Source organism: Platichthys flesus, chromosome 4 (genome assembly GCF_949316205.1).
Source record: "Platichthys flesus chromosome 4, fPlaFle2.1, whole genome shotgun sequence".
NCBI classification, from domain to species: domain Eukaryota; kingdom Metazoa; phylum Chordata; class Actinopteri; order Pleuronectiformes; family Pleuronectidae; genus Platichthys; species Platichthys flesus.
The window spans coordinates 24,108,760-24,134,591 of NC_084948.1; the positions used below are offsets into that span (position 1 = coordinate 24,108,760).

At 41.6% G+C, this 25,832-nt stretch overlaps 1 protein-coding gene across 1 annotated transcript; it reads right to left on the minus strand.

The window, feature by feature from the left end:
• Positions 1 to 452: 452 nt before the first annotated feature.
• Positions 453 to 24,867, minus strand: cog6 (component of oligomeric golgi complex 6). Its single transcript, XM_062386218.1, has 19 exons — positions 24,668 to 24,867; positions 24,245 to 24,388; positions 23,538 to 23,609; positions 23,295 to 23,353; positions 16,222 to 16,333; positions 15,121 to 15,203; positions 14,828 to 14,898; positions 13,813 to 13,906; positions 11,936 to 12,064; positions 10,616 to 10,707; positions 9,414 to 9,478; positions 9,214 to 9,305; positions 8,125 to 8,242; positions 7,180 to 7,311; positions 6,442 to 6,609; positions 5,801 to 5,908; positions 3,198 to 3,251; positions 3,014 to 3,093; positions 453 to 951 (listed from the first exon to the last, which is right to left on the minus strand). The coding sequence occupies exons 1-19, from the start codon at positions 24,800 to 24,802 to the stop codon at positions 804 to 806; spliced, it is 1,956 nt and encodes a 651-aa protein (XP_062242202.1). The 5' UTR covers positions 24,803 to 24,867; the 3' UTR covers positions 453 to 803.
• Positions 24,868 to 25,832: the final 965 nt, after the last annotated feature.

The window sequence follows — 25,832 nt, forward strand, 5'->3', positions numbered from 1 at the left end:
TATGATAAAGCTAGGTTATCTTTGTGAAATTAAAGGCTTTATAGTTTTTTTTTAATACTTTAAATTGAAAAAAATATGTAAATTCCCACTAAATAGATGAGATGTTGTGGTAACAGTGAAGTACCCCCCCCCCCCCCTTCTGCCTGAAACACCATACCAGTTTTTAAATGGGCCAACAATCCATTTACAAGACAGAATTTATGGTAAATGGCTAAATCCAGCCTCATGACAGTCTTGTTTTCACATCTTAGTCAGCACGGTAGACATTGTTTAAAAAGCCAAACGAGATGCTAAGACAGACTTTCCATTTCATCCCGACAGCTCAGAACAGTTGAGATTAAAAATAAACACGACTCTTGTGTTGAAGCTCCTGAGGTCCGTCCTGGCATCAGGGCGGAATGTTTCCTGACCACTTAAATGTGCAGGAAAGAAAAAAGAAAAAGGCGAGCCTCTTTGGTTCAACGTATTCTTTTGTTTTATGTCATTGTCAATACTTTCAAATCAAATAAAATAAAATGTTTTGTACAATTAGAGAAACCAAACAGGGAACACGATGTTAAAACGGACAGAAAGGAGGAGACACATGTCCCAAACAGAGAGAACAACAAGCAGCGGTCAAAGTAGAAAGGATCATACAGACACGTGTAAATGTTCTTTCCTCGTGTCTCTCTCTCTGAGGTCAGCGACCCACATCCCACATTTCCCACAAAGAACCCCACCTTAACAACTACTACGTGTGTTATTATACTGTACAAGTACAAATACCCTGCGGGCCGTCCGGCGCTGGGGCTCGCCCGCTGCTCTCAGGACAGCAGAGTCTGAACCTGCTGAGGGGATCTGGGCACCAGGGTCTCCGGGTCTTTGTAGGCATTAGCCGGGCCGGTCAGTGCTGTGTAAACCTCCCCGTAGGCTCTGCACACCAGCTCTGTTGACTGTCGGAAAATCTGCTCCCTGCACAAACAGATAAAACTCCTCAGATTCTGTTGCTTGACGCTCACAAAAACAAAGTAGTGAACAGGCCTTCTTTTTTTTTTTTTTTTTTTCCAATGCCAGCATTTCCAGCCTTAATCAGTCAAGCAGAGCTGTACTGTAATTAGTCCAGAGCTGAAATAAATCAGTCATGAGTGAGAATTTGTCCTAATTACTGTTTTGCTCAGTGACCAGTGTGTGCCCCTGCAGAGTTAAAACAAAGAGTGGCAGTATGTGTTGCACACTGCCCTCTATGGCCACAGTGTGCAGCACTGACTGTGCAGCATCAGGTTTCCATTTATCAACCAACCATCTTTAAATCATCTTTAACATGTAAAGTTTATATATATTATTCCACATTTAGGTCTGTGGTTATATGGCACTTCTCAAAACAAAGTTTCAAACAGCTTCACTGATAAAAACACATTAAAATACAGATAAAAAATACTTTAAAATAAATAAAAACATAATAGAATCATAACAAAATAAAATACTAAATGTATGACAGAAATTTAAACATGACTAAAATAAATAGAATTGCATAAAATCAGGGAAAGCGGTTCAGGCTCTGATTTAAAGGACTCAGTCTGTCGCATTTTCTAAGGCAAGTTGTTCCATAGCCTCCCAGTCTGCAGCCGAGAATCTGGAACCGTTAAAAGCCGCTGCCACAGGATCTCAAGGTGCGAGCGGTACGGGGATAATAGAGCTACCATATATTGAGGAGTCAGACCATAAAAAGTGCTTTGTAAGTAATTAAAAGAGGCGTAAAATCTATTCTAAAATGAACTTGAAGCCGGTGTAAAGTGGCTGAACCCGGGGTGATGTGTTCCAACCTCCTGGTTACAAGCCTGGCACCCGAGTTGTGTACTGTCTGGAGACGCTCTTCAGATTTTAGATCTAGTCATGAAAAAGCTGTTGCAGTAATCCAAGCAACATTTCAAATATATGAATTTGCTGCTTTGACTGACTCTACATCGTAGCAAATTAAATTTATGCATTTTGGCCTCAGGAAAGTTACGACATTTGTCACTTGGTGCAAATATCGTGACGCAAGCTGCTCTTGGGCTAATGTTTGAAAAAAAATTGAAATATTGTAATTTCTTCAATATTTACTTTAACTTATGAGTGTATTTTGCAATTGAAGGATGTAGGGATGTGACTATTTTGTGCAGGTGCAGGAAGAAACTGTCGAAACAGACGAACCCGGTGAAAGGACTCACCGACGCTGAGAGAGTGCCACAGTTGAATCCCACTCAGGCTCTCGAGATCCATATTTTTAATTGGCCCACAGAGAACAAAGACGCACAGAGCTGTGTGTAACACCTTACTTAGCGGCAAGTGCACTAACACGAAATTTGAAACGAAGGGAGTCTTAGAGTACATTCCCATTATTTGTGCACTCCGGGGGTATTTTCGGACGCCGCAGGGTGTTTTTGTGTGTTCAGGTGAGCCGGAGAAGCAGACGTGAGAGAGAGAGCGAGAGAGAGAAAAAGACAAAGAGGAGGAATGATTTCAGGGAATGAGTGTGAGAGAGAAATGGACCAGAAGATAATTAATGGCGTCCTGCCCATCAGTCCTCCCATGTCCATTAATAGGGAACATTAACCTGAGGTACAGAGTGCTCCTCAGGCCTGCTGTACTTCCCAGTAAACGTGACTCATAGAAAGAGTCCTCCGATGTAGCAGCTGGATCGAGCTAAAAGCATGTGCATTTTCTGATCAGTAAGACAAATACAGCCAGTCCTGCCGACCACTCTCTCAATGTGTCAGTGGCTCTGGCAATTTAGCATCCAAACTCACTGTGCATTTAGCTGAGTGTTTTGTTTGGAATGCAGTAATGATCATATTACATCTGGGAAGCTAATGAACGTTGAGCATTACTCAGTCGACGCTGCTGTTCTATTTCCATCACGCTGAACATGCTCTTTACCCCGCTGAAACACATTTGGTAAACATTTAGCACGAGGCCTGGATGCTGCAAATATGCTATTCTTTCCCTGAAACTGGAGACGGAGCAGCTCTCATCAACAGGGACAGGAACTCACTTGATGGCCGCACTGAGCAGGAAGTTGAGCTGCGGCATCACAAGAGTGTCTGGCGACGACAAGTAGCGATCAAACTGGACCTGAGAAACATCATAAGTCAGAGAAACATCATAATTAAATGACAGGTTATTATTCCCCCTCCCGGAGGAGAGCTTGCTTTCTGAATACAGGCGGTGTCACTCACCATGGCTGCTTTCACAGACGAGCTGTCCATACTGGGGAGGAGGGACAGAGGACCCTGAGACAGAGAAGAACATGGGTTCAGATCCTCAGGTGGTCGCGGCCCTTCGCTCTTAATTCATGTCCCCATGCAGAAGTGAGAATATGTCTTCCTAAGTTATTTTTATACATTTCCCGCAGCAGATTGTATAAAAAAAGGAATGGAGGCAGAAACACAATGATGCCTGAATGAGTGATGCTGCCTCTGGCCACCTCAGCGATAATAAGGATGATTTATCTTTCTTTGGTTTAAGGAGGAAGTCCATAAAAGGGTTTATTAATAAAGAAAAACATAATTATTTATGGTTTACTCCCTCCAAGCCAAGGCCTGGAAAATGATTCAGCCAAGATCTGTATCATAATAAAATGTCACATTTATCTTAATGACTATGTGACACTTCCTTTCTCCTGCTGTGCTACTTAACACAATAAATGGCCGATTGGTTGGTTTGCATAAATATTCTGATTCCTCCCATGTTGGATTTTTCTTTAGAGCTCGCTATCCAGTGACCTCAGAGTCACCAGAGAAACGGCTTTCAAGAAATGAATAACGATATTTCAGCAACAACTCAAAAAAAAGAAAAAGCTAACTTTCTAGAGGTCTAATATTCAAATATATCTTTTTTTAATTCAACTTTAATGTATAAAGTATATATAAGGGGTTAGCATGCCTTTTGAAAAAACTGGAAAAGATCTTTAAAATGTATAAAAACCATATCTCTTTGACCTATAAGTGACATGTGAGAGTCCCACCCTCCGATACAGGTTTGTCGTGTGACCAGATCAGCAGGTCAAGTGTCATTCATATCGCTGACGTGCTGACGTGATGATCTGACCTGGATTTAACTTCCAGGTCAGAACTTCCTATCTGCACATATCTGGCTCTCTGATCTTTGGAGGATAAAGTAAAAAATCGCCCCTTTTCCACACTCGTTTACATCTGGCTTTTAAATGTGTTTTCCAGTTTTATTGTTACCTGCTTTACCCTCTGGGTTTTAATTATCTTTAAACGTGTTTCAATGCCCGTCAGTCTTTTTGTATGTGTACACATGTAATGCACATTTGTCTTGAGGAGAACCTTTGCTTCTTAAGTGCTATTTATACTATATATACTTTCAGTGATAATAAACAATATCAGTTTTGATTTGTTAAAAAGGAAAATGACCATCCTAGATCCTGGTATTTACTAGAGTGAAAACAGTAGATGACTGTCAACAACAGGTACCTTTAAGGCAATTAGCTTGCACTGGCTATCTAGATTGACAACATTAAGTCAAGCTTAAAACGCTGGAATTGCCGACATTAAAAGCAGCAAACACGAGGCAGTGCAAGGGTCAAAGCAACTTTGTAGAGCCTGGAACGGTTTTATGGGGATCTGAGCGCATCAACAAACATATTATGAGCCTGCAAACTCATCTGCTAGCCAGCTCGTCTTGTTTCTGATCCGTTCGTCTGATACATAGCAGACAATTACAGGGATAAAATGTTGAACAGATTGCGAGAGTGAAAAACGTGGATTCTTGTCAGTCATTGACATCTGGGACGCTGCAGAGTGTCGACAGGCAGACTTAGTCTTTTTCTAACAGAAGACTATATAAGGAAAAAAAAACAAGTCAGGCCACCCGAGGAGAGAAGTCGTCTGCAGAAGAATGACAGCTCTTGATTGAGCTCAGCATTTAACTGCAGCAACAGCAGCAGGGCGTGGTGTGTCCTGACGTGACCCTGCTCTTTCACATGCTCAACCACAACTATGGGTCCCACTCAGCCCAGTGGCAAAGTGTGTTTCAAAGAGGGACGGAGGCTCCAGGGCAGCAGCTCACTCATCTGCACAGTACACGTCTGCACAGGCTAATATATTCTAATAGAAGATAATGTGATCTGCCTCCTTCTGTCCTTTTCTCATCTGACAGAAATAATAGTATGCCCCTGATAAAGACATTGGCCATGCGGTAACCATAGCATCGGCTATTGTAAAGCCCAAACAGGTAGCGTAAATAACACTGATCGCTTTGTGTAGTCGAAAAAAGAACAGAAGAGATGTGCGAGGAAAGAAAATCCACAGTTTTATATAAATTTCCGAGTGAGTACGTGTCAACATATGGGTTAAACGCTCAGTGTGAGACCTGTGACACTTCCTTTCTCCTGCTGTGCTACTTAACACAATAAATGGCCGATTGGTTGGTTTGCATAAATATCCTGATTCCTCCCATGTTGGTTTTTTTTTTTCGAGCTCGCTATCCAGTGACCTCAGAGTCAACAGAGAAACGGCTTTCAAGAAATTAATAACGATATCTCAGCAACAACTCAAAAAAAAGAAAAAGCTTACTTTCTGGAGGTCTAATATTCAAATATATTTTTGTTTTAATTCAACTTTAATGTATAAAGTATATATATAAGGGGTTAGTATGCCTTTTGAAAAAACTGGAAAAGATCTTTAAAATAACACTGATCGCTTTGTGTAGCCGAAAAAAGAACAGAAGAGATGTGCGAGGAAAGAAAATCCACAGTTTTATATAAATTTCCGAGTGAGTGCGTGTCAACATGAGGGTTAAACGCTCAGTGTGAGACCTGTTCAGGGCCGTGTTGCTGGACGCAGCCGTAGATGTAACTGAGTCCGGCTCTGGTCAGCACGTAGGACGCCTGCTCGTTGATCAGAGTGTCAAGGTGGGCCTCGATCTGAAAAACGTGGGAGAGAAGAGTGGCTTGAAAACCCAGTACGAGCCGGCATTGTGAGCCAATGGTACTTGTGGTTAATGGAGAATCGCTGCGCTATTGATGATGAAACTTGCACGGGAGCTCTTGTGGTACTCAAATACAAAAGACTTGCTAAAAATAGAGGGATAGATGTCACACATGAGCCCGGACGACAATATGTGACGCACACTCTTTCATGAGACAGCAAATCAAATCTTTGTAATAAAAGATTCGGGCTCTATGGGTTTAAATGAAAGGGAAAAGAATGATTAACAGTTTTTAATGAACAACACCCCTATGAACAGACAATGTAATGACGCTTTGCTCAGCATTCACGTCACGGTAACAATAGCGTTGCATCACTTTGTCTTGTCCCACTAAGGTGTGGCTTGTTATGATTGGATTCGTGCCTTTGACTGATTGTAATCAAACGTATAAAAACATTTCAAACACGGAGAATCTTTCAACTGTGAGACTTTTTCAAATGTAAATAGTTGTTTCGAATTAAGGCGAACCTGGAACTCGAGCATCTCGAGTCTCTTGTCCGTGAACTCGAAGAGAGCCAGGGTCGTCTTCATCACGTACAACGAGTTGACCATGTAGGTAGCCATGTCCGCTGTGCCCAGGTTACTGGCCGACACGGTGCACAGCTGAAGAAGAGGATCCAAGATGCACGAGAGAACCTGGGAGAGACAAAGTAAGACAGGGCTCAGAGATATCAGTCCCCTTACCATGCCAGCTTGTTTTTCTTAAAGATCAATTAGTTTGGGGGTCCGTCCTCCAAAAGCACGATAGCCTTTTATCCAACAGGTCGGGCTCTATGAACTACCAGAGAACCACAATCAGCTGGTCTAAGATGGCCACCAGGCTAAATCATTGACATGCTGTACAAGGGCTTGATTGTGTAAAGCCTTAAAAGTCATCAACAAAATCAATTCAAAACCAAACAGGAAGCCGAAGCAACTAGGTCAAAATGAACCAGTAATAATCATCGCAGCAGCATTTTGGACCAATTCTAGGTGAAGCAGGGAAAACTGAGGGATACTTGTGAAGAAAACAACAATACTTGGACAACGGTGTGTAAGTCCTCAAATGCTCAGGAAGATGTACTCTTTTTTAAATGAACTTACGTAGGAAGAAACAGAACGGAGACACCTTCCTAACTGATTTATGGCTCAAAGAATCAACAGAAACAGCAATGGATCACCGAATTTTTTCCTCAATTTGATTATATCGTAGAAATGTGTGTTCACCTGAGCAAAGTCCGCCTGACGGGCGTTCAGAGGAACCACCGAGGAGTCGTGGGAGGCCAGCACCTCCCTGAGGAGGGCCAGCGTCTGAGTGAGGGAGGCTGTGGGTCCCAGGTCCGCAGGGGGCAGCTCCACCTGAACGGGGCAGATCAGGGGTTGTGAGGAGAGGGGAAAGTTTCGGTTGCAGAGATCAGTTGAGTGTGTGGGCTGCGGTCTTCACAAAGACAAGTGCTCCACACAACATTATCAGAGCATTAGAACATGCCTAACGAGCAGCGTGGCAGATCTACAACTGCTCCCTGCTGCGACTCGGAGCCTCAGCTTGTTCAGTCGGTCGAGCTTTTTAATGAAGAGGGTTCTGATTTCATTGGGCCTCTGGATGTACAACACAGGACTGGCCCGGCCACCTTTGTCCACCTAATGCAGCAAATTATGAGAAGGCCGTGTTCCTGGCATTAGCTGGACTTGACAACAAAACCCTGAGGGCCTCCAATTTGATTAACACCGAGCAACAGGGATAATTCTCGTAACTGCTATTGATCAATAAACAGCGAGCATGCAAGGTGGAAGAGCTTGTGCTCGTGCCGAGGGATATTGGGACGGCAATTGTGCTTCAGGAAAAGCCTTGTTGTGTTTAAGGGTTTGGACACGCTGATGAAATACACAGTGTGCAACGCTGAACTTCTCTTGGCGTTAAGTTTTTAAAGAAAGAATATTGCAAATCATCTCTCGTTTAAAAACAAAGCTTTATCTTTTTCCTTTGGTGATGGTTTTGTTTGTAGATTTCATTATAGGTTCTCAATTTGGGTCTGATTTCAAACATTTTCTGTGGGAACACTGAGTCCCTCTGGATAAGAACGTTTTTACACTATCAATCCACAAAACAACAAATACAACAACATCAATATTGTGTCATTTCAAATAGAAACCCTCAGACAGACACTGTACCTTGTCCATGAGTCTGCTTGCATGAAGGCTCAGGCTGTTGAAAAACATCTTCTTGCTGAGGATGTGCATTTCCTCAACAGTGATGAGCAAAGAGGCCACACTGGTCCCAATTATAGAGCTGGACAAAGATCAGAAGGAGTCAACAAGACGGAACACGGGTTTTATTTAGATAACCAATTTATCTTTTTTTAGATTATTCAACTTATTAATTAAAAGGTCCCAGAGGGTGGAAAGTGAGATTCCCATCTTTTTTATTACAAAGACGCTCTCTGTTATATAAATACTGCTAAATTATCAAAATATTGGATCCATGCAGAAATGCACACAGCCTGAATTCAGAAACTGTGCCTTAAAACAGGACTTCTGTAAGTTCACCATCCTCAGTGATGCCCCCAGAACCTGGATTCACCATGATACAGGAATCTGCTGTCTTTATACCAGACCTTTATCATTTCTATATTCAAATTTTGTTTTCTGATTCACACTTGGACTGAAACCCAGTTATAATAATTGAGTCAGAGCTCAGAAGAAAACACTGCGTCATGGATTTGTCTCAGTAAGTCTACAGAACATACTTCTGGCATCACTTCCATAATTTAAGTCCAAATTTGACCATCTGTTCGGCTCGTTTCAGTGAATACTGACCATCACCAGTTGCATTTACTGGTGAGTTTCACTAATCTACATTAGAGGGCGACAATGCGCGCTGTTGTCCTGGTTGTGAATCACTCAGAAAACATATTGTTATTGATATGGACATTTGTATAAAACACTAGAACAGGGTAAAATAATGAAGAACCTTTTCAATTAAATTTTTATAAAAACAGAGAAGAGCAGCAGATTCCAAACGCTCCAACAATAGAACGATTGAGCCGAGCTCTAACGGAGAAAGATAAACACTCTTTTGTTTTGTATCTGAGCCCAAAGCCAATGTCATCATTTACAGGAACATGCAGGGTAAAAAAAAAAACAATCAAGGAAATAGTCTCATTGCCTGACTCATTCGGGAGCAACAGTATATTTTGCTCTACAAATCAGTTGATGATTAATCAATTCTCAAGACCTGCCTTCATGAGTGAGCAGAAATACCTGATGGTGTGGTGGTAGAACTTGAGCAGGTTGGAAAGTTTGTAAAGGAGGACGGCCCCTGGCTCAGCAACAATGACCTGCTCTATACGAACCTGGGGGACAGAACCACATCACAGGATCACAACAGGACAGGATCACAGTGGACATCAGATAGAGATGATCTATTTAACGTGGCTCCTCAAAGAGATTTGGCTGCTCACTTTCAGAGGCCGGCAGACTCCTTCAGTGATGTGTCCGATCACCTCCTGCAGGTTCTCCTCCACACCTAATGTAAGAGGAACACACACACACACACACACACAAACTCATGATCAGGGATATAATGTATACAAGCACAGTTATAATAAAGACAGCATTGGTAAGAAATCTTTACATTTACTATTTGATTTCACTGTGTTTTTTCCAAATCAGCTTTCATGTGATTTGATATGAGTAGAATCGACTAAAAAATGTAGATAATCATTGACATCTGAGGTGTCGTCATTCTTAACTGTTGTGACAACCGCAAGATGTTTAATTCGGCATTAGAACTAAACGTACTGGAATCAGAGTTGCTCACACTCTCCCAACTGTTGCCAGCTTCTCTCACCTCACTAAATCACTGGTTACCCGAGCTCTGTACAGTAAACAAAGACCTGTGAGTGACATTTGTTTACAAGTTGTGGTTCACTTGTAAAAATCCGCTGAATTAAAAGATGCAACAAACCGAATGTTACCAAAGAGGGTAAGATCGAGTTACAGCCAACAGCTAGCCACAGTCCCTGTTTTTGTTTTTGACTTCATAGGAACATTGATGTGGGATCCTGTGGATAAGAAATATCCTTTCCATCTTTTTTATCTGATTAGACATTTGTCCGAAATTTCAGGGGCAGCTGTGGCTCAGGAGGCAGAGGAAGTCAGGGTGGGAAGTTCGATTCCCTGGCTACTCCACTGTGCGTGTCCTTGGGCAAGATGCAGAACCACAAAGTGAAGGCTTTGCATACAGCGAATGATTTGGATAGAAAAATCGTTGCATGTAGAAGCCCTGTGTGTCAAAGGGTGAATGTAACTTGTACTGTCAAGTGTTTTGAGGGTTTGATAAGACTATATAAATACAGTCCATTTGTCATAATTATCATATTAATTAATGAGCTATGACCACAGTATTGTGTGATCAGAGTGACATTAAATTAAGACAAACAAAATCTAAACAGTCCAAGTGAGTGTTTGTTCCAAAATTCTAAGAAATAGTCTGTATGCGTTCCTGTAATGTTTTTGCATGAATTGGACGTACGTACAACCCAAAACACCTTCTGCCTTTGGCCAAATCTGAAGGCGTGATTGCACTATTTCTAACTTAAGGTGTAGCTACAGCTGATGGGACCCTGTGCGCTGTGTAATTATCATTAAGGAAGCATTGTACCTGGCAGAGTGACTTGTTTCAGCAGCGCTTCTAGATGCTCCTTCTCTGAAGCAGTGGCTTGATGCAGCCAGGCCAGCATATCCCCCACATACCTAAAAGTAAGCAAAACAATCTGTATTAAACAGTGGGCCACTGAGTGGCTAGCCCGCAGGCTAATCTTACCACGCCATGACCACAGCTGCAGGGCCGAGGCATGGGTTATTGTGTTTCACTCACCTCACACACACAAACAGCTTTCGGTGTTACATAACGGTGAAAAACAGCAAGGTTAAACTTGAATTATCATGTGAAAGCCTCTGTGTGTGTGTTTGTGTGTTTGTGTGTGTGTGTGTAGGTGTGTAGGTGTGTAGGTGTGTTTGTTTGTGCTTGTGTGTGAGGACCTAGGGAAGTGAGAAAGAACTTGATGTTCTCAGAACTGCTGATGCCTCCTATAAAGTGGAGGTGATTTTGTGTTCCACATGTGGACGGTATTCTGAGAAAATCTCCTGTTTGGCTCCTGGGCACAGGAGGAAGGGGGAAGAGGATGCGGTACGACAGGAAACACAGACACACTCAGACCCTCATTGACAGAATAGACACTTAACATTGTCTCAAATCAGGTTTTAAAGGGTGAGGTCGATTCTCGTTCAGGGATGATGACATCCCGACATGAAATATGATCGTTCCAACGATACAATAAATAATCTGCAGGATCATTTAACCTGAAAAATGTATCTTGTTTAACCGTTTAAAGAATTTAAGGCATTTAACTACTTTTCCTAGAATAATTAAGAGGTACACAGTGAGCGAATTTCTGAAGGAAGTTTAAGTTTGTTATTACAAGAAAGGTTTTGACCAGTTCATGCAAGATCCTAGTAATTGAATACCAGTCAGTTCTAATTATTGGTTTTATCTTGTGTGTCTTCTGCTGCATCTCTTCCTCTCATTTGTAAAGCAACTTTGCTCAATTCCTGTTGTTTTGAATGAGACATCTAAATAAATCTGACTTGACTATAGATTCTGTATTTTTATTCATCAACTGTGGACAAATACAGGAAGCTGGTTGAATGTTTGATATCTTATTTGATGGTAAGTGAAATTGGTGACTCCATAAATTGTATAACTTGGGGTTAAATATGTTGTCTGTATGCAGGGTTGCTCCTATTTCTAACCAGGGATTTTCATCCATTAATTCAGCTAAACAACACCAAACTTATGTGTTTCCTCAACTCTGGGTTTATGGAAAAGAACTTCATTTTAGTTCTACAACATGAAATGTCAATATTCAGCAATAGAGCAGGTTTGAAACAGGAAGCTTCACAGCACAATGGATCTCATTACCTCATAGGGTCATGTGAATGCATCTCTATGGGGCGGGGAGTTCCCCCGTGGCCGCCGCGGGTGAGGGCGTCGATGAAGCCTCGAACCACTGCACACCTGCGTGCAGTCCCAAACTCATCCATGGTGTACCTGACCAAACGGAAGAGGAGAGAAGGCAACATTCAAACACCCAGACCTCATGTGAGAAGACGGCGGTCACAGTGTTTTTCCGTGTGGCGGGAGGTCAGTCGCCGACAAACTGTACGTCAACAATGCAGACAACTTTTCCAAAAAGGGAAGAGCTTGCGGTTGTTTTGATTACTTGGCGGTGGCAGGCTCTGTGACAGACTAAACAGAAGATAGTGCCGAATTAAGATTCTGCTGGTCTCCGCTCTCTCAGCCTAAACATCCCCAGCCAGCGCATGACCCTGGACACTTTCTGGGCAACAAGACAGGTGCATTTTCCAAGAATGGAGGGTTAGCGATGAAAACACCTCCTGGGGTAACGTGTGAAAGGTCCCATTGTGTCGATGTGGTTTAGGGACAAAGTAAGATCTCGGGGTCCTTTACTCCTGTATGAGCACAAATTGCTTTGCTCTACTAGAAAATAAAACTTATTTGCAAAGGGATTGGCATTAAATGCTTTTTATAGCTTCTCTCAATACGAGTTTCAGGCAGTACTAGACTTAAAATAACTGCAAGTAATGGGCATTGGAAGAATCTATTCATAAATACTGGAGGCATTTGAAAGCACTTAAAATATTTCTTTTTTCAAGGCTGAGTGGCACATAGTGGTGTATATCATGATTCTCAGAGTGAGACACTTTGTTTACCTGACACACTACAACAACCACATTCAACTGAAGGGGTTAAATGAGGATTCAAAACAAAAGAGATAAGATAAAAAACAAAAAGGACATACGTACAGCAGCTGATCACAACCTTGACAGCCAAGATCATTTTCTTTTCTTATTGTTAGTGTTTGAAGGAACAACGGGTCATGACGTAACTCAAAATAAAAATAAAACAATGGACGAGAAGGAAAATAAGCTGTAAGCAATGCAGGTTTAAAACATCATGAAAAGGATTTTAAATGACATTTATAAGAAACGTTGAGAGTTAGTCAATGTGTTTTTTAGGCGTTAATGATAAATACAGTTAATTCTGTAGAGAAACGCTGACAGTAAATGAGCTGTGTTTACACTATGATGAAAATGATGCTGTTATAATTGTTTTTAATTATACTGTAATCAACAAGTAGGGTATTTAGATTAATTTCGGTCGTTAACTGGGTGTTTTATAAAAATCAGAGGGAATAAATATGCATTAATTCATGCTAAATATACCCCTACAGGTTATACACGTTTAACTGTATTTGCAAGAACCTGAAGCAGTTTAGATGCCGATTGTTCACTCTGTATTATTACAATGATTTTTCGTGGATCTGTAATTTCTGCTGCTTGTTTGATGGCCGTGATGTTTTTCTGTTGCTTCAGGCTGTTCTGTTGTTTTCCCAATCAAGAGCCTCTTTGTTTCCCCTCGTCTGAGACAAATAATCTCCTCAGCCGTAAACTAACAATTCACCTGCGAGCGCCCGCTGAAGCGTTCATTTTGAATTTAACAAGCACGTCTTTCTGCCTCTGTGATGTACATCAGTGGAAAGTAGTGCCTTTAGCTATTTTTCTCATACGTTTGTATGGCACGTCTCTGTGTTGTTGGTATTAAATTCGAAACCAATTCCCCAACCTCGTGGATCCTTTGATTCTGGACCTAAAAAGCATTATTTTGACTTGCTGTCAGCGCTCTTGGATATTGGCACGAAGGGAAAGAGAATAAAAAACAAGCCGTTCAGTCTTTAATTTAGACAGGTTTCTGTTCTGTAAGTGTCTGTATGTTACTTGTAAAGGACAGATCGGTCCTGTAAGGCCTCCATGGCTTGAGTCAGCACGGGGCTGATATCACACGTCTCCTGGGTCAGTCCCCTGCATTCATCTACGCGGAGAGAAGGAAAAGAAATGAGGAAAAATCGTCTCTATCACGTCTCATTAGAGAAATAACTACAGTCTTTGTAGAAACCTGTGTTGTGCTCTCACAGCTGCAAAATGTTTTTTATCTATGGCAACCCTGTTGACAAGAAGTAAATCAAAGCACCAACATCATAGTTTCCCATGAGCTTTTACTGAGAAGTGGGTTGGTTCTGAGTATGATTCAGACAACAAAAAAAAAGGAACAGGCAGTCGCTGATCTCCCAGACTGTGAGGAAACTGGGTGAGCACACTCCAGTGTCGATGGACAACAATATTTTCTGTAAAGTCAACCCTCGTAACTAATTGAAAAGTGACAATAAAGAAGAGACCATTTACTAAATAAATTAACTTCTACTGAAAAGACATCAACTTACAGCTCTCTAATTTCTTGCCAAATTTATGCAACTGGGCCTTTTCAGAAAATCTACACCACAAGAAAAAGAAAGAGCAAGCCATAATTAAATAGATGCTCTGTGTTTTGTTAGTGTGCAATTACTCGAATGTGCGTTTCTGTGATCTAAATTCTACACTTCCATTTTAATTTTCGATGACGAAAAACTGAGCAAAACTTTGGTTTCCAGCATTCTTCTTGCAAACCTCAGTCTGAGGTTGTGAGTCACACGGATTCTCAAATGACCCCTGCACACGCGACTACTGGATCCGTACAGTCCCTTGGAAAATCACAGTTTGTATTTCACAAAATAACAACCGCTAAAACAAATCATGCATCAGTTGCGATCTTTGGGAGATGAACTGAAATAAACCTGACATGATACACTGGCTCATTTGTATATGCCAACACAACACCCAACACCTTAAAGAGGGTCATAGTAAGTCGGTGTTATCCCTCGGTGTGCTCGTGGCACTAACTCTGTACTGTACTCACTCTGAGCCCAGCGGTAGAGCTGCTCATACGAGGTCTCCTGTAACACGGCCATCTGCTCCATGATCTCTAACCTGGAACAAGCACACAAACCAAGATGGCCCATTACATACCCATGAGCTGCTGAATAGTGTCAGATCGCTGACACCCACATAAATATCCCACCTGGATGTTTTTTTCCCCTCTACTCTGTCTTCTGTCTTTGTGGTTCAAAATAAATGTCATGAATAAAGTAAAATGCATCGGAGCAGGTGGAGCACAGAGATACACCAGGTGTGGGCAGGTGTGCACCTTACCCGGCAGTTTGCTGGTTGGTTCTCAGAAGGATCTTCACGTCCTCGTGGATGTGCTTCACCCGGCTGAGAGCTTTGAAGAAATTCTGGAAATTCAAAAGACACACAAATAACTATTTAGGGGTGCAGGGAACATATTTACAGAATATACAGTTTTGGAAATGTAGTAGAAATTACAGCTTTGGTGTGGACAAGGATAGAACTTGAAAAAATCTCAAACTGTTCTTGGTCACATACAAATTATTAGATATTGTGGCTTCCTGTTGAAGCCATATGCAGCCCACGAGACAAATACAAAAAAACTCTCATGACATCAATTACTTTTTTTAAATGGTTTAACATGTCCTTCAGGGTGGTCCCCTGCAGCTGTGCTGTGTGTTCTTCAGTTATCGTCAGTGTGAATGAAGCCTAGAGAGTCTGCCCAAGCTTGTGGGGACGTGATCACATTGATGAAAAAGGCCAATTTCGGGTGTTATCATTACAGCTATGAAATTACAGCTGGATGAGGAAACCAGAAAAAGTGGAATAAGTGTCCGTTTGTCTCAAAGAACCATTGCTTAGTAGATTACTGATACGATACAAGACTGTGAAGGACACTTCCAGAAGATTTAAGTTGTCTCTCTGACCTCCAGTGAAAAAAGAGACATAAACAAAAACATCCAACTTTGCTGAGTTCGACACAAGGGACAAATTATTGCTCTCACAAGTCATGCATGGCACTACCAAGGGGTGGAGCAAGTCATTATCATCATCACTACCATCTGACATCTGACATCTGACATCAGAAGCTGCGTCAAAGAGATCCAATTCCAGCCATCGCATTGGAGACCTTAGTTTGATATATGTGGTCTCTCATTTGGTATGGCCTGCAAAGGATGTTTCAACTATTGAAGTTGCCCTTGACAGGATAAATGATCCCCACCGCTGAATTAGAGAATCTGGATAATGGAGCCTTCTCAAGGGAAAAGCTGAATATAAAAGCTTCAGATCAGCAAAGGCACGTATATGGGGTGGGCACCCCGCCCCCCACCCACACACAGTATTGTGGGTATGGATGAAAAATCTGCAAAATCTCATTCAAGCAAATATTATTATGGAACTTACCTCAGTAATGGGTGCATCTCGAGGCCCTCGCAGTGTGGACAGCTCCTCATTAGAGAGCTGGAACTTGTCAAGAAAAGCCTGGGCAACCTGAGCTCGCACCTCCAGGCGGTGGCTGAGGAGAAAGAGATGAGAAAGAGATATAATCTTTAATACTTCTTTATAAAGAATTGTACTGTCTTGATATTTCTTTGTCATTTACTTCTTTGTCAGTTCGACTACCATCAACGATTGGCCGTGTCTGACATCGAGGCCCTTGTGGATTTTTATCTCATTAAAATCTTAAAAATGTTCCCTCTGTTCTTTTTTATTTACATGTTTTTTGTCCTTCCCTTGTGTTTTTCTTACTGTGCAAATCAAAAGTACTGTCGACTGGAGCATGCTCTCACTTGACCAAAATAATTGTCAACAAGCTGTGATGTTCAAAACCCGACAGCAGATGGCAGTCATGCACCTCTCACGTACAACACCCTGGCCTCAAAGTGAGTGAGACAGAGTGAGACAACACAGGGTGGGACACAAGATATCATGAGCAGCACTCAGACAACACGGACAAGAGAAACAAAGAGAATACAGACAATCCGTTTGTTTTTTTTTCACTATCAATAACAGCACACTGATCACTATCGGTGTCACTATAAATGTCTGAGCACAAAGGGGACCATGGCAACTGCCTCGGTCAAACAGGGAACTCGGTCACGGGATAGAAGCACAAACAGCGAGTCCTCCCTCTGTCCCCATCTTTCCATGCAACGCCACCTCATCTATATTCTCTCGCTCTGCGTGAGGGCGAGCAGGGGATCAGTAAATCACCAGGTTGTTTTGGCGGAGGAGAAGAACCCAACATTATCTGACCGGCGTTGTGTCTCGCACGGCTATTACCCCCCGCGCTCAGTCGGCTGAAAGTTAAGGGCTGTAAATCTGTTACGGGATTCTTTGATTTAGTATTCCTCTGCGCACACAGGACCCGGAGGCGTCTTTGGCCTTCACATGTTTTTTTTAAAAGTCAGATTTTGTTGCAACACACACACGAGAGGATGCTGGACGACAGCCTGTACTTCAGGAAACTGGCTACATCATCAAAGCTGTAAGACATGACAAACAATAATGATTGGACAGCAACACTCCTACCTGAAAAACACCTTCTGTTGTCAGGCTTTTATTGTGATGGGGTCAACAGTAGATTCAGGGTGTCCACAACCATCATCTATGTTCAATTAAAGACTTTTTAAGACTGATGAAATTAAATTTAAGATCGATCCGAAGGATATAAACACTAAAAGTAGTTATTTTTCCTCTTTTATTTTGCTAAATCTCTTCTATTTAGCTTTTATATATTTTTTTTTTCAGGATTTTACATAAAAAAAGACCATGCCTTGTTAGGAACCTACTATTAAAACGCATCCAATCTGAATTTAAGACAAATAAATCCATTTTAAGGCCTTTTAATTACAGTTATTCAAGATGTCTCAAGTCTTTTTAAGTTAATTAATTACGTTTTCAGCATTAAAAGTGTCTTTCAGTGCTAAACCTTTGATATGTGTGTGTGGAAAACACACTGACCCTCAAAAACAGTGAAGGGCAAAATGAATGACACTTGATTAGAGTGAGAGAGAACATGTCATGCTGCTGAGAGATAACGAATTAAAACAAGAGACACTTGGGCTACCTGATATCCCTGCACAATTATGATGATGTATTAATAACAAGATCATAATGAGGCCATTAATTAAACAGAGTGATGCATATATTAGAGACACTACTTCAATTTGAACATGCCTGTGTTCACCCGAGCGTGAGAAATATAAATATACATTAAATCTGTACTTGTACACTCGGTTATTTTGAGTTAGGAAATTTTATTGCAAAATGGCCAAATTTATGCAGCAGATAAATCTAATTGGATCATCTCTTCTAGAGAGAGACTGTGGGATTTCTGTCATTTATAGTTGTTGAGTTATTTTCCTCTTTACAAGTAACGAAAAGACAGAAAAAGGCAGGAACACACATGCACAGCATTGAATCCTGGACAAAAGGTCCCACATGCCAGTTTGATGGGGACATTAAATTGATTTGCCACCCAACGGTCCTAATAGCCTCAAAAGCTTCATAAACCTTATCTGGCCTGTCACATTTAACACACCATATCTTGGAATTTCATTCATGAAGCGTTTAAGCCTCAGTCTGCACGTCCCACCAACAGCTGGTGGTTTCATATGAAGCCATGGTTACGGTGTTTATGAGACAAGTTGATTACCAAGAAGAGTCTCTAATGATGTGTTGGAGATTTTATAAAGAGAACCTTCAAACCCCCTGACTGGCAATTGAATCATTTACTGAACTTTCCATATCCTAAAAAAACCTCATGAGTTTAATTTTATAGGCCCATTGTCCCTTATATCCCTTTCAGATTTAGGTTTCTGTCTGTGGAGATTCAAAAGACATGGGAGCTCCAATAGGTGAAAAAATAAATTTCTCACATGATAAACTTTGCGACAGACTCACATCTAAAAGAAGAGCAATAAAGGCACATTTTTCATGTTAATACCAACAGTGACAGACCAGTTCTTCCAGGATGTCTGTAAGGAAATACAAACTAAAAAAAACTGAGGACAGGGGGGTTTGCTGGAGCCAAAGCAGCATAGCGAAGGAGATCAGGGGAACGATGGAGCGGCGTGAGCACTGTCAGGACATGACACATTCTTCTCCACACTACAATTACCGAATACCAGAGACAGGCAACATGCTTGAGTGAGTGTGGCCACGTCCCACTGTAACAAGGCGAGCGTGTAAGAGACTCTGGGTGAGTGAGGGGAAATGAACACGGCGATGAAAGCATTGCTCTTGAAGAAGAATGCCAAACAAGGGGCAAAGTTAAATTAAATGAGGGTCACACCATGTTGCATGATGGGGTGAGGACAGGTTACATTGTCGGGCTGTCGGCTGCTTTGTGTGTGTTCTCATAATTCCCAACAGGGCCGACTGACTTTGTCTGTCCAAGCACAGAAATCGTTTAAGCAATACAGCACGGCACACTTCTCATCAATAGCTTCATTGAGCTGAGAAACTGAAATTACCAGTATGTACTTAATTACCTCGCAGAGCCAAGAGTGCAGCACTGAGTTAAGAAAAACTGCTGAGCTTCATCAGTGGGTAATACTAACCAAGTTCACCGTGTAAAAACATTTAACTTTAAAAGTTTTAGAGTAGATCTTTACCTCGGCCAAGGATCAAATCATTGGCTTGATTTCTCAGAGAATAATTCATGGATCTCGATCTGGGATGTTAGGGAGACTGATATTTACGAGTGTGGGCAATTTGGTGGAGATCCAAATAATTTGCATCAATATAAATGTGATTTCATAACAGGGATTGTTGGGCCTTGGCGCAGTGCCACTGTAGTTTATCATTCCGTTTAAAGAAAATCACAAAGAATTGATGATCAACAGGAGGTCAGCGGCTCTTTCTAACAAGGGAATGTCGAACCCTCTCATAAGTTGTAAAACCATGTGGATCGATTATCCATTAAAAGCCGACAGAGGCCATTTCAAAAGGGGCCGTGTGGAAAATTTGGCACTCGCAAAGCTGTTGGTTGGCCACGCGCCGATGATCACAGAGCGCGGTCTCATCAGACAACACAATGGCACGCTCATTGGCGTCCCCTCATTAGCAGCCAGCTGAGCGTTAATAAGACTCGATAGGGTTTGAAATTGGTCGCCATTTAGACTCGGACGTCCCCAATCCTTCTCTGGAGGGTTTTGGGGCTTTTGATTTGTTTATGAACCACACAGGAATCCTACTAAAGAAATTTGTTTGTTTTTCGTGAAAATTTGTCTGAATGAAATATGGGGGGAAGCTTCTTCATGTTTGAGTATTCATCATGTGCTGCAGGAGTTTCTGTGAGAAACGAGGAGCTGCCAAAAGCCAAATATATAACCCGAGTAAATCGTAGTAGTGGTTAAAGAAGTGAGCAGCTTTGCACTTTGGCTTGAAGCCACGTGGATCTACTGCAGCTCAAAAGAAACAAACAGCCCGAGCTCTTCAGTTCCAGCAGCCCGTGAGGTCACAGTCACAGAAACATGCGTCTGTGAGACGTCCCAGCTTGTCCGACATGATAACACGTCGCACTAAAGCAAAGATCACACCGTGGGGGACAGGTGGCTGGCCTAACGTTTCATTATGGAACAACACACAACACCTATTTAGTGCTCCTGCTGACAGCCCCTTTGAACAGCACCAGATCCAGACAAAAGAGCAGGGTGTCTGAAAGCCGGCAGACAAACACAGGTCGTCTACTCCCACCGGCTCGCCGCTTTGGCCTCTGCTTCTGAACAATGCGAGCAATCTGCTGCTCCTTTCAGTTTCATTAAAGCTGACAAATGACAAAGCACCACCGACAGATAACATGGCAAACAGCGCGGGTCAAGTCCACTCTGTCGGGTAAACACATGTCCGGAGCATCTGAGAGAGAGCTGTGAAAATTACTCTACTCTCCAAGCAGAACAGCCCTATAAGCACAAAATCTGAGATTATGCTGCAAATCTTAGACTGGCTGTAATAAGTGTCAACAGTCCCATGGCAGCGCAGGACCGTGTGACCTGAAATAGACCTGACCATGAAGGAGTGTGGTGCAGTGCGCCGACTGGTAGGTGGCAGAAAGGGGACAGCTTAAGTGCACACTTCCCCCTGGCAGCTCTTCTAAGACAAAATTGCTCGAGACAAGGTCAAAGCCCGGCATGCACACACCATCCCATCTGGCTACGGGGTCACTGCAGTTCTGCGGATGAAAATGTCACGGGAACAGACAGCAGGTCCCGACGGAACCACAAAGCAAAGAGAAATTCAAGGCATGGGGGGGGCACTGGGAAGGGCATTTGTGTAAAACCCCTGACCACTTACCTTCAACAAGGCCCCTGCACAAGGCGATATTACTTTTTAGTATTAATTCATTGCCTTCACAGGTTCACTGGTGGCTTTATCCCCACCGGCATCTTTCACTGCTCTCACATTTAACAACCATTCAATCTCGCTGTCCCCCCCCCCCCCATGTCACCTTTTGTCAAGGAGGTCCTGCCGCTGTGCCGGCAGAGCACGGAATTGCAGCAGTACATCAAGGCTGTCAGCAGTGTCTTTCGCCAGAAATCTACATTATCTTAGCCCACACCCCTGCCTCCATGTCAACGCACAAGGTCACTGAGCACCGCGGTCACAGCCCAACACAAAATGCTAATGAGCCCCCCCCCCCTACTCCAACCCCCAGCTATCAGGAGAGAAGGAAATGGGGATTCATTTTCACATCCCTGTCAACGCTCTGCCAGACAAATTCGCAGATTGATGGCACCAAGATTAATTTTAGTGGCAGGCTTTCAAACGAAAAGGGGAAAAAAAATATATATATATATATATATCCACCCGGATTCCAAGAATTTGTGAATACCCCAGATGCACTGACTCCCTTTATGATTTTATGTCATGGTGAGCTGTATATTCTGGATGGTGCTTAATGTATGCTGTCAGCAAATCTCAATGCAGTATTCTCAAATATTAGGACACACTGTTGGGCTGCTCCCCAGTTGTAACAGTTTGACCTCAATAAGATCAAGAGAACAGTGAAGCGCACACAGGAACACCTTCCATGTGTGCGTCTCATGCCCAAACTTCTGTCAACATGATAGAGACAACAAATAAAGCTCCATTAAAGACGGCTGCTGCTGCCCTCCTTATGCAAATAGACAAGTGCAAGGAAAATATTCATCAGCCACATGAATCATTGATCCCTCCTCATCAAAAATAAAGACTTTGCCTGCCAGCTCCTCCTGCCCTGCACCAAATCTCTCTAACTTCTGACACCAGAGAGAAGCAGCATTTTACACTCTTGAAAAATCCCTCCTCGACTTCTTTCTGTTTTAACTTTATATCTTTATTTGTAAAAATATGTTTAAATTATCTGTATGCATTTAATGAATATCAATGAAATGTAAAAAACATTCTAATTTGACTGACAAACAAGAAAGTGCTTGCATAATCAGTCAGGCCTCACTTTCCAAACAACATGTGAAGCAATTCAAGCTCATCTCTTGCCTTGTGCTTTGACTGAGGAGATATTTGTCTGTAAACCTGCCCGGATGGAGAAAAGTGTAATTTTCCCACGGAAATGAGACACCAGGGAGAGTGAAATGATGCTTCCTGGCTTTGGACTGATGAAGATGAGTATCAGCGACACGTGTGACAGGTTGTCAAAATGATTTGGAGCATCAGGATAGATATGAGCAGAGATGGCGGTTTGAAATCTCTTTGAAATTCCTATAGATAATTCAGAATAAAGTTGCCGACCTATCTCCACAATCTCCTTGACATTCTGAAATGTCAGTTAAAAAGTTCAGGGTGGTTTTATTTTACAGTTTAGATAAACGCAGATTGAGAAATAACTTGCTTCCAACAGCAGATTATGGAGGAGGAAATACTTTGCTTAACGTAGTCCACTGTAAAAGTCAAACAGTATTTCACATACAAAGGCTCCTTATTGCATAATTATTTTTAGGCCTTAATATTACTACATTATGAAAGTGTTAGGAACTGATGATAAATAGACAATATACTGCAATCCAATATGGAAATAAACATTTTAAATACTACTTATTTAAGTTATAGTGTTAATTAAATGAATGCATTACTGAAACCCCGTGGACAAGAATTTAGCAATAAAAATAGTCCCAAAGGTAGTTAAAATAAACACATAGTGAAAATCTTGAACAGAAGTTTTGTATTTTAGTCTCTCTGACTCATGTAAAGATTAAATATCGATTACATAGTAGTACATGTGTAAATCATTAACTGTAACATGTATTTATTTCAGAAATATAAATTAAGCTTTAAAGACAGATATTGAATAAGATTCAGAGAAATACAATAACAAAAGCACCAACTAGTGCTGCTTTTCACACACACACACACACACACACACACACACACACACACACACACACACACACACACACACACACACACACACACACACACACACACACACACACACACACACACACACACACACACACAGTTAATATTTGACTCACTTTTCTCCCTGCAGCTTGTTGGTTTTTACTATGAGGTCCTGAGTTTGATCCTTCGCAGCCTGTTGGAGAAGAGTTATTGATTTTTGAAAGTTGGCTTGAAAAAATAATAATCTCAAAGGACATTTCATGAATTACTCAAGTTAATTTTAACCTCATACATTTTTTTCCAGACATAAATATACTACTGGCTTGTTTACGTAATTCAAAGTACAAGAGAACTGTCGACTGATGTGAGGACTGTACCTTTAATCTGTTGGTCATTTCTTCACAACACATGCTCATGTCCTGGACATCCTCATGAACACCTTCAAGCTCCTGTGAAGAAAACAACACTGAAGCAGGTGTGTAGGTGCATGTCTGTATAGCATAACTAATAATGAGAGTAATAAACTAATAATGATATCAAATATTGAGAAGTAGTCTGCTTGATGTGCAGGTTTTCCGTATGATTTTGAAGACATGCTACAAACCACACAAGCTTGATTTCACCCTATCAATTAAATATGTAATTGTATTATCGTTAATCAGAACTGCCACTAGGAGGAACATTTTTTTTAATAAGACACCAAATCCTTGTACTGAAGTGTGTAGGATTGTTATTCCTGTGGTCAACAGACTTTGACGTATGTAAGGAGATTAAGAAAAGGAAATGAATAACTGGAATGTTGATTGTTTTTGACCGATGTTGCAGATTGTTGGGTTTCTTTTGCATGTTAATTCTTCTTATATGTTTTAACTCTCGTTGTTTTCTTTAAGCTGAATATTTGTTGTGTTGCTGTCTCTTTTAACTCTAATTGAGACCTTTTCTGGGTAAATAAAGACTAAGAAAGAAGGTGAAACTGCTTAAATGTTTCCCCGGTCAAATAAACATCTCCCGTATCTTCTGCCAAACCGTCCACATAATAGATATTAATTAACAGCAGAAAACAGCATTTTCCTGTCAATATTACCTCTTTTACTTCTTTAAACAGTCGTGCAAACTCCTCGTTGATTGACAGGCTTCGTCTCTCGATGTCCCCGCGAAGGTTTCTCCTGGTGCGCAGACTGTTCTCGGTGAAGAAGACGGACAGAGACTTCAGAGCCTCCAGCATCTCCTGCAAACAACCAGCAGGACATCACCATGTTAGAAGAAGCTACATGTCAACAGCTAGCATCTCCCCTTTTAGCATCTTAGGCTAAAACATCTGGGTTTAGCAGCAGATCCTGGTCCTGTAAAGTGCTTTAAATAAGACTCGGCATCCGACACAACACGTAATAAATGCTGCAGCCTGCCTAATACATTAACATTGTGCTTGAGCTGTCACTGCTGGCGGCTAGCTGACAGGTTTAGCAGGCATTAGCCAGCTAGCACGAAGCTAACTCTCCATATTTACCTTGTCGTTGTCGAGCCTCGTCTCCAGGATTTTGTTGAGCTTCCTCGACAGCGGGTTGTTGGGTTGAGTAGACGCATGTGGACTGTGAAGAACCGCCGGACTGTCCGCAGATGTTTCGACTTTAATTTCAGCCATTGTGGACAGACAACTCCACGTCAACTCCTCTGGAAGATGTTGTGGTCCGTCTGCAGTAAACGTCCGACCGGCGTTATCGTCCCTGAAAGTGGGCGAAACAAGGTTCCGCTGCGGGGATGTTAATATCTGCTCGTGTATGTTTTAATTTGTTGTTTATCCATCTGTCAATATTACATTTATATAATTATTTAAAGTATTTTGAAATTAATAAATAGTTCAATCACCCCTTTCTGTTTAAATTAGGCTAAACACTTTACATGAGATCCTCTGGTTTTTTATTGTGACACTAGTGAGTAGATCAACTCTCAAGTATGACTCTTAAGTAGAGGTCTTACAAATAAATCGCAAAGATACAGATCATTAAGGTTTTTCTATAACTCAGCTGAAGTTTATTAAGGGTAAACTTACAATGTATGTGTTAAGCACTTTAATTAAGGGCTCAGAGGGTTAAATCCCATTTTTCCCATTCAGCATGACAAGTTTCTTGAGCAAGATACTGCACCCCAAATTTTTACACCCCATTTTAAAACATTCATAGAATGAACAGCATCCCATCTCATTTTGAGGGATGATGTATGTGTCTATCTATCTATTCAGTACAGTATATACCTGTATATATCTGTATAGAAACAGACTATTTATATATATATATACATTTTTTAAGTTGAGCTCAACTTAATTTATGTCATTTATCCATATACATCGACTTTAGGTCACCATCACTTTTTAAATTTTTGTAAATCCAGTGCAGTGAACATAGTCGATCGTATCATGATATTCTGATTTATCTTTTTTATTAAATTAAAACATTAAATCATATTAATACATAACGTTCCTTATGTTGTTCTGTTATGGCATCTCAATGGGGGTTAACTTCGACTCTGTGGAACGTTATTTCCACTACGGCTTTACCAGTTTACGAGATGTCAGTGAACGCAGCAGCAGCAGCAGCACGTATGGGACCGATAGTAGCAGAGTCCCGCCCACAGGGGGGCGGGGACACCTGTGAGTGACGGTCACCTCCTGAGAG

Excerpts from the sequence above, each read along its gene's own strand:
- cog6 (XM_062386218.1), bottom strand. The coding sequence starts at position 24,802 with ATGGCTGAAATTAAAGTCGAAACATCTGCGGACAGTCCGGCGGTTCTT. Across the intron at positions 24,389-24,667 it reads CGAGGCTCGACAACGACAAG|GAGATGCTGGAGGCTCTGAA; the intron begins GTAAATATGGAG and ends GGTTGTTTGCAG. Across the intron at positions 6,610-7,179 it reads GTCAGGCGGACTTTGCTCAG|GTTCTCTCGTGCATCTTGGA; the intron begins GTGAACACACAT and ends TGTCTCTCCCAG.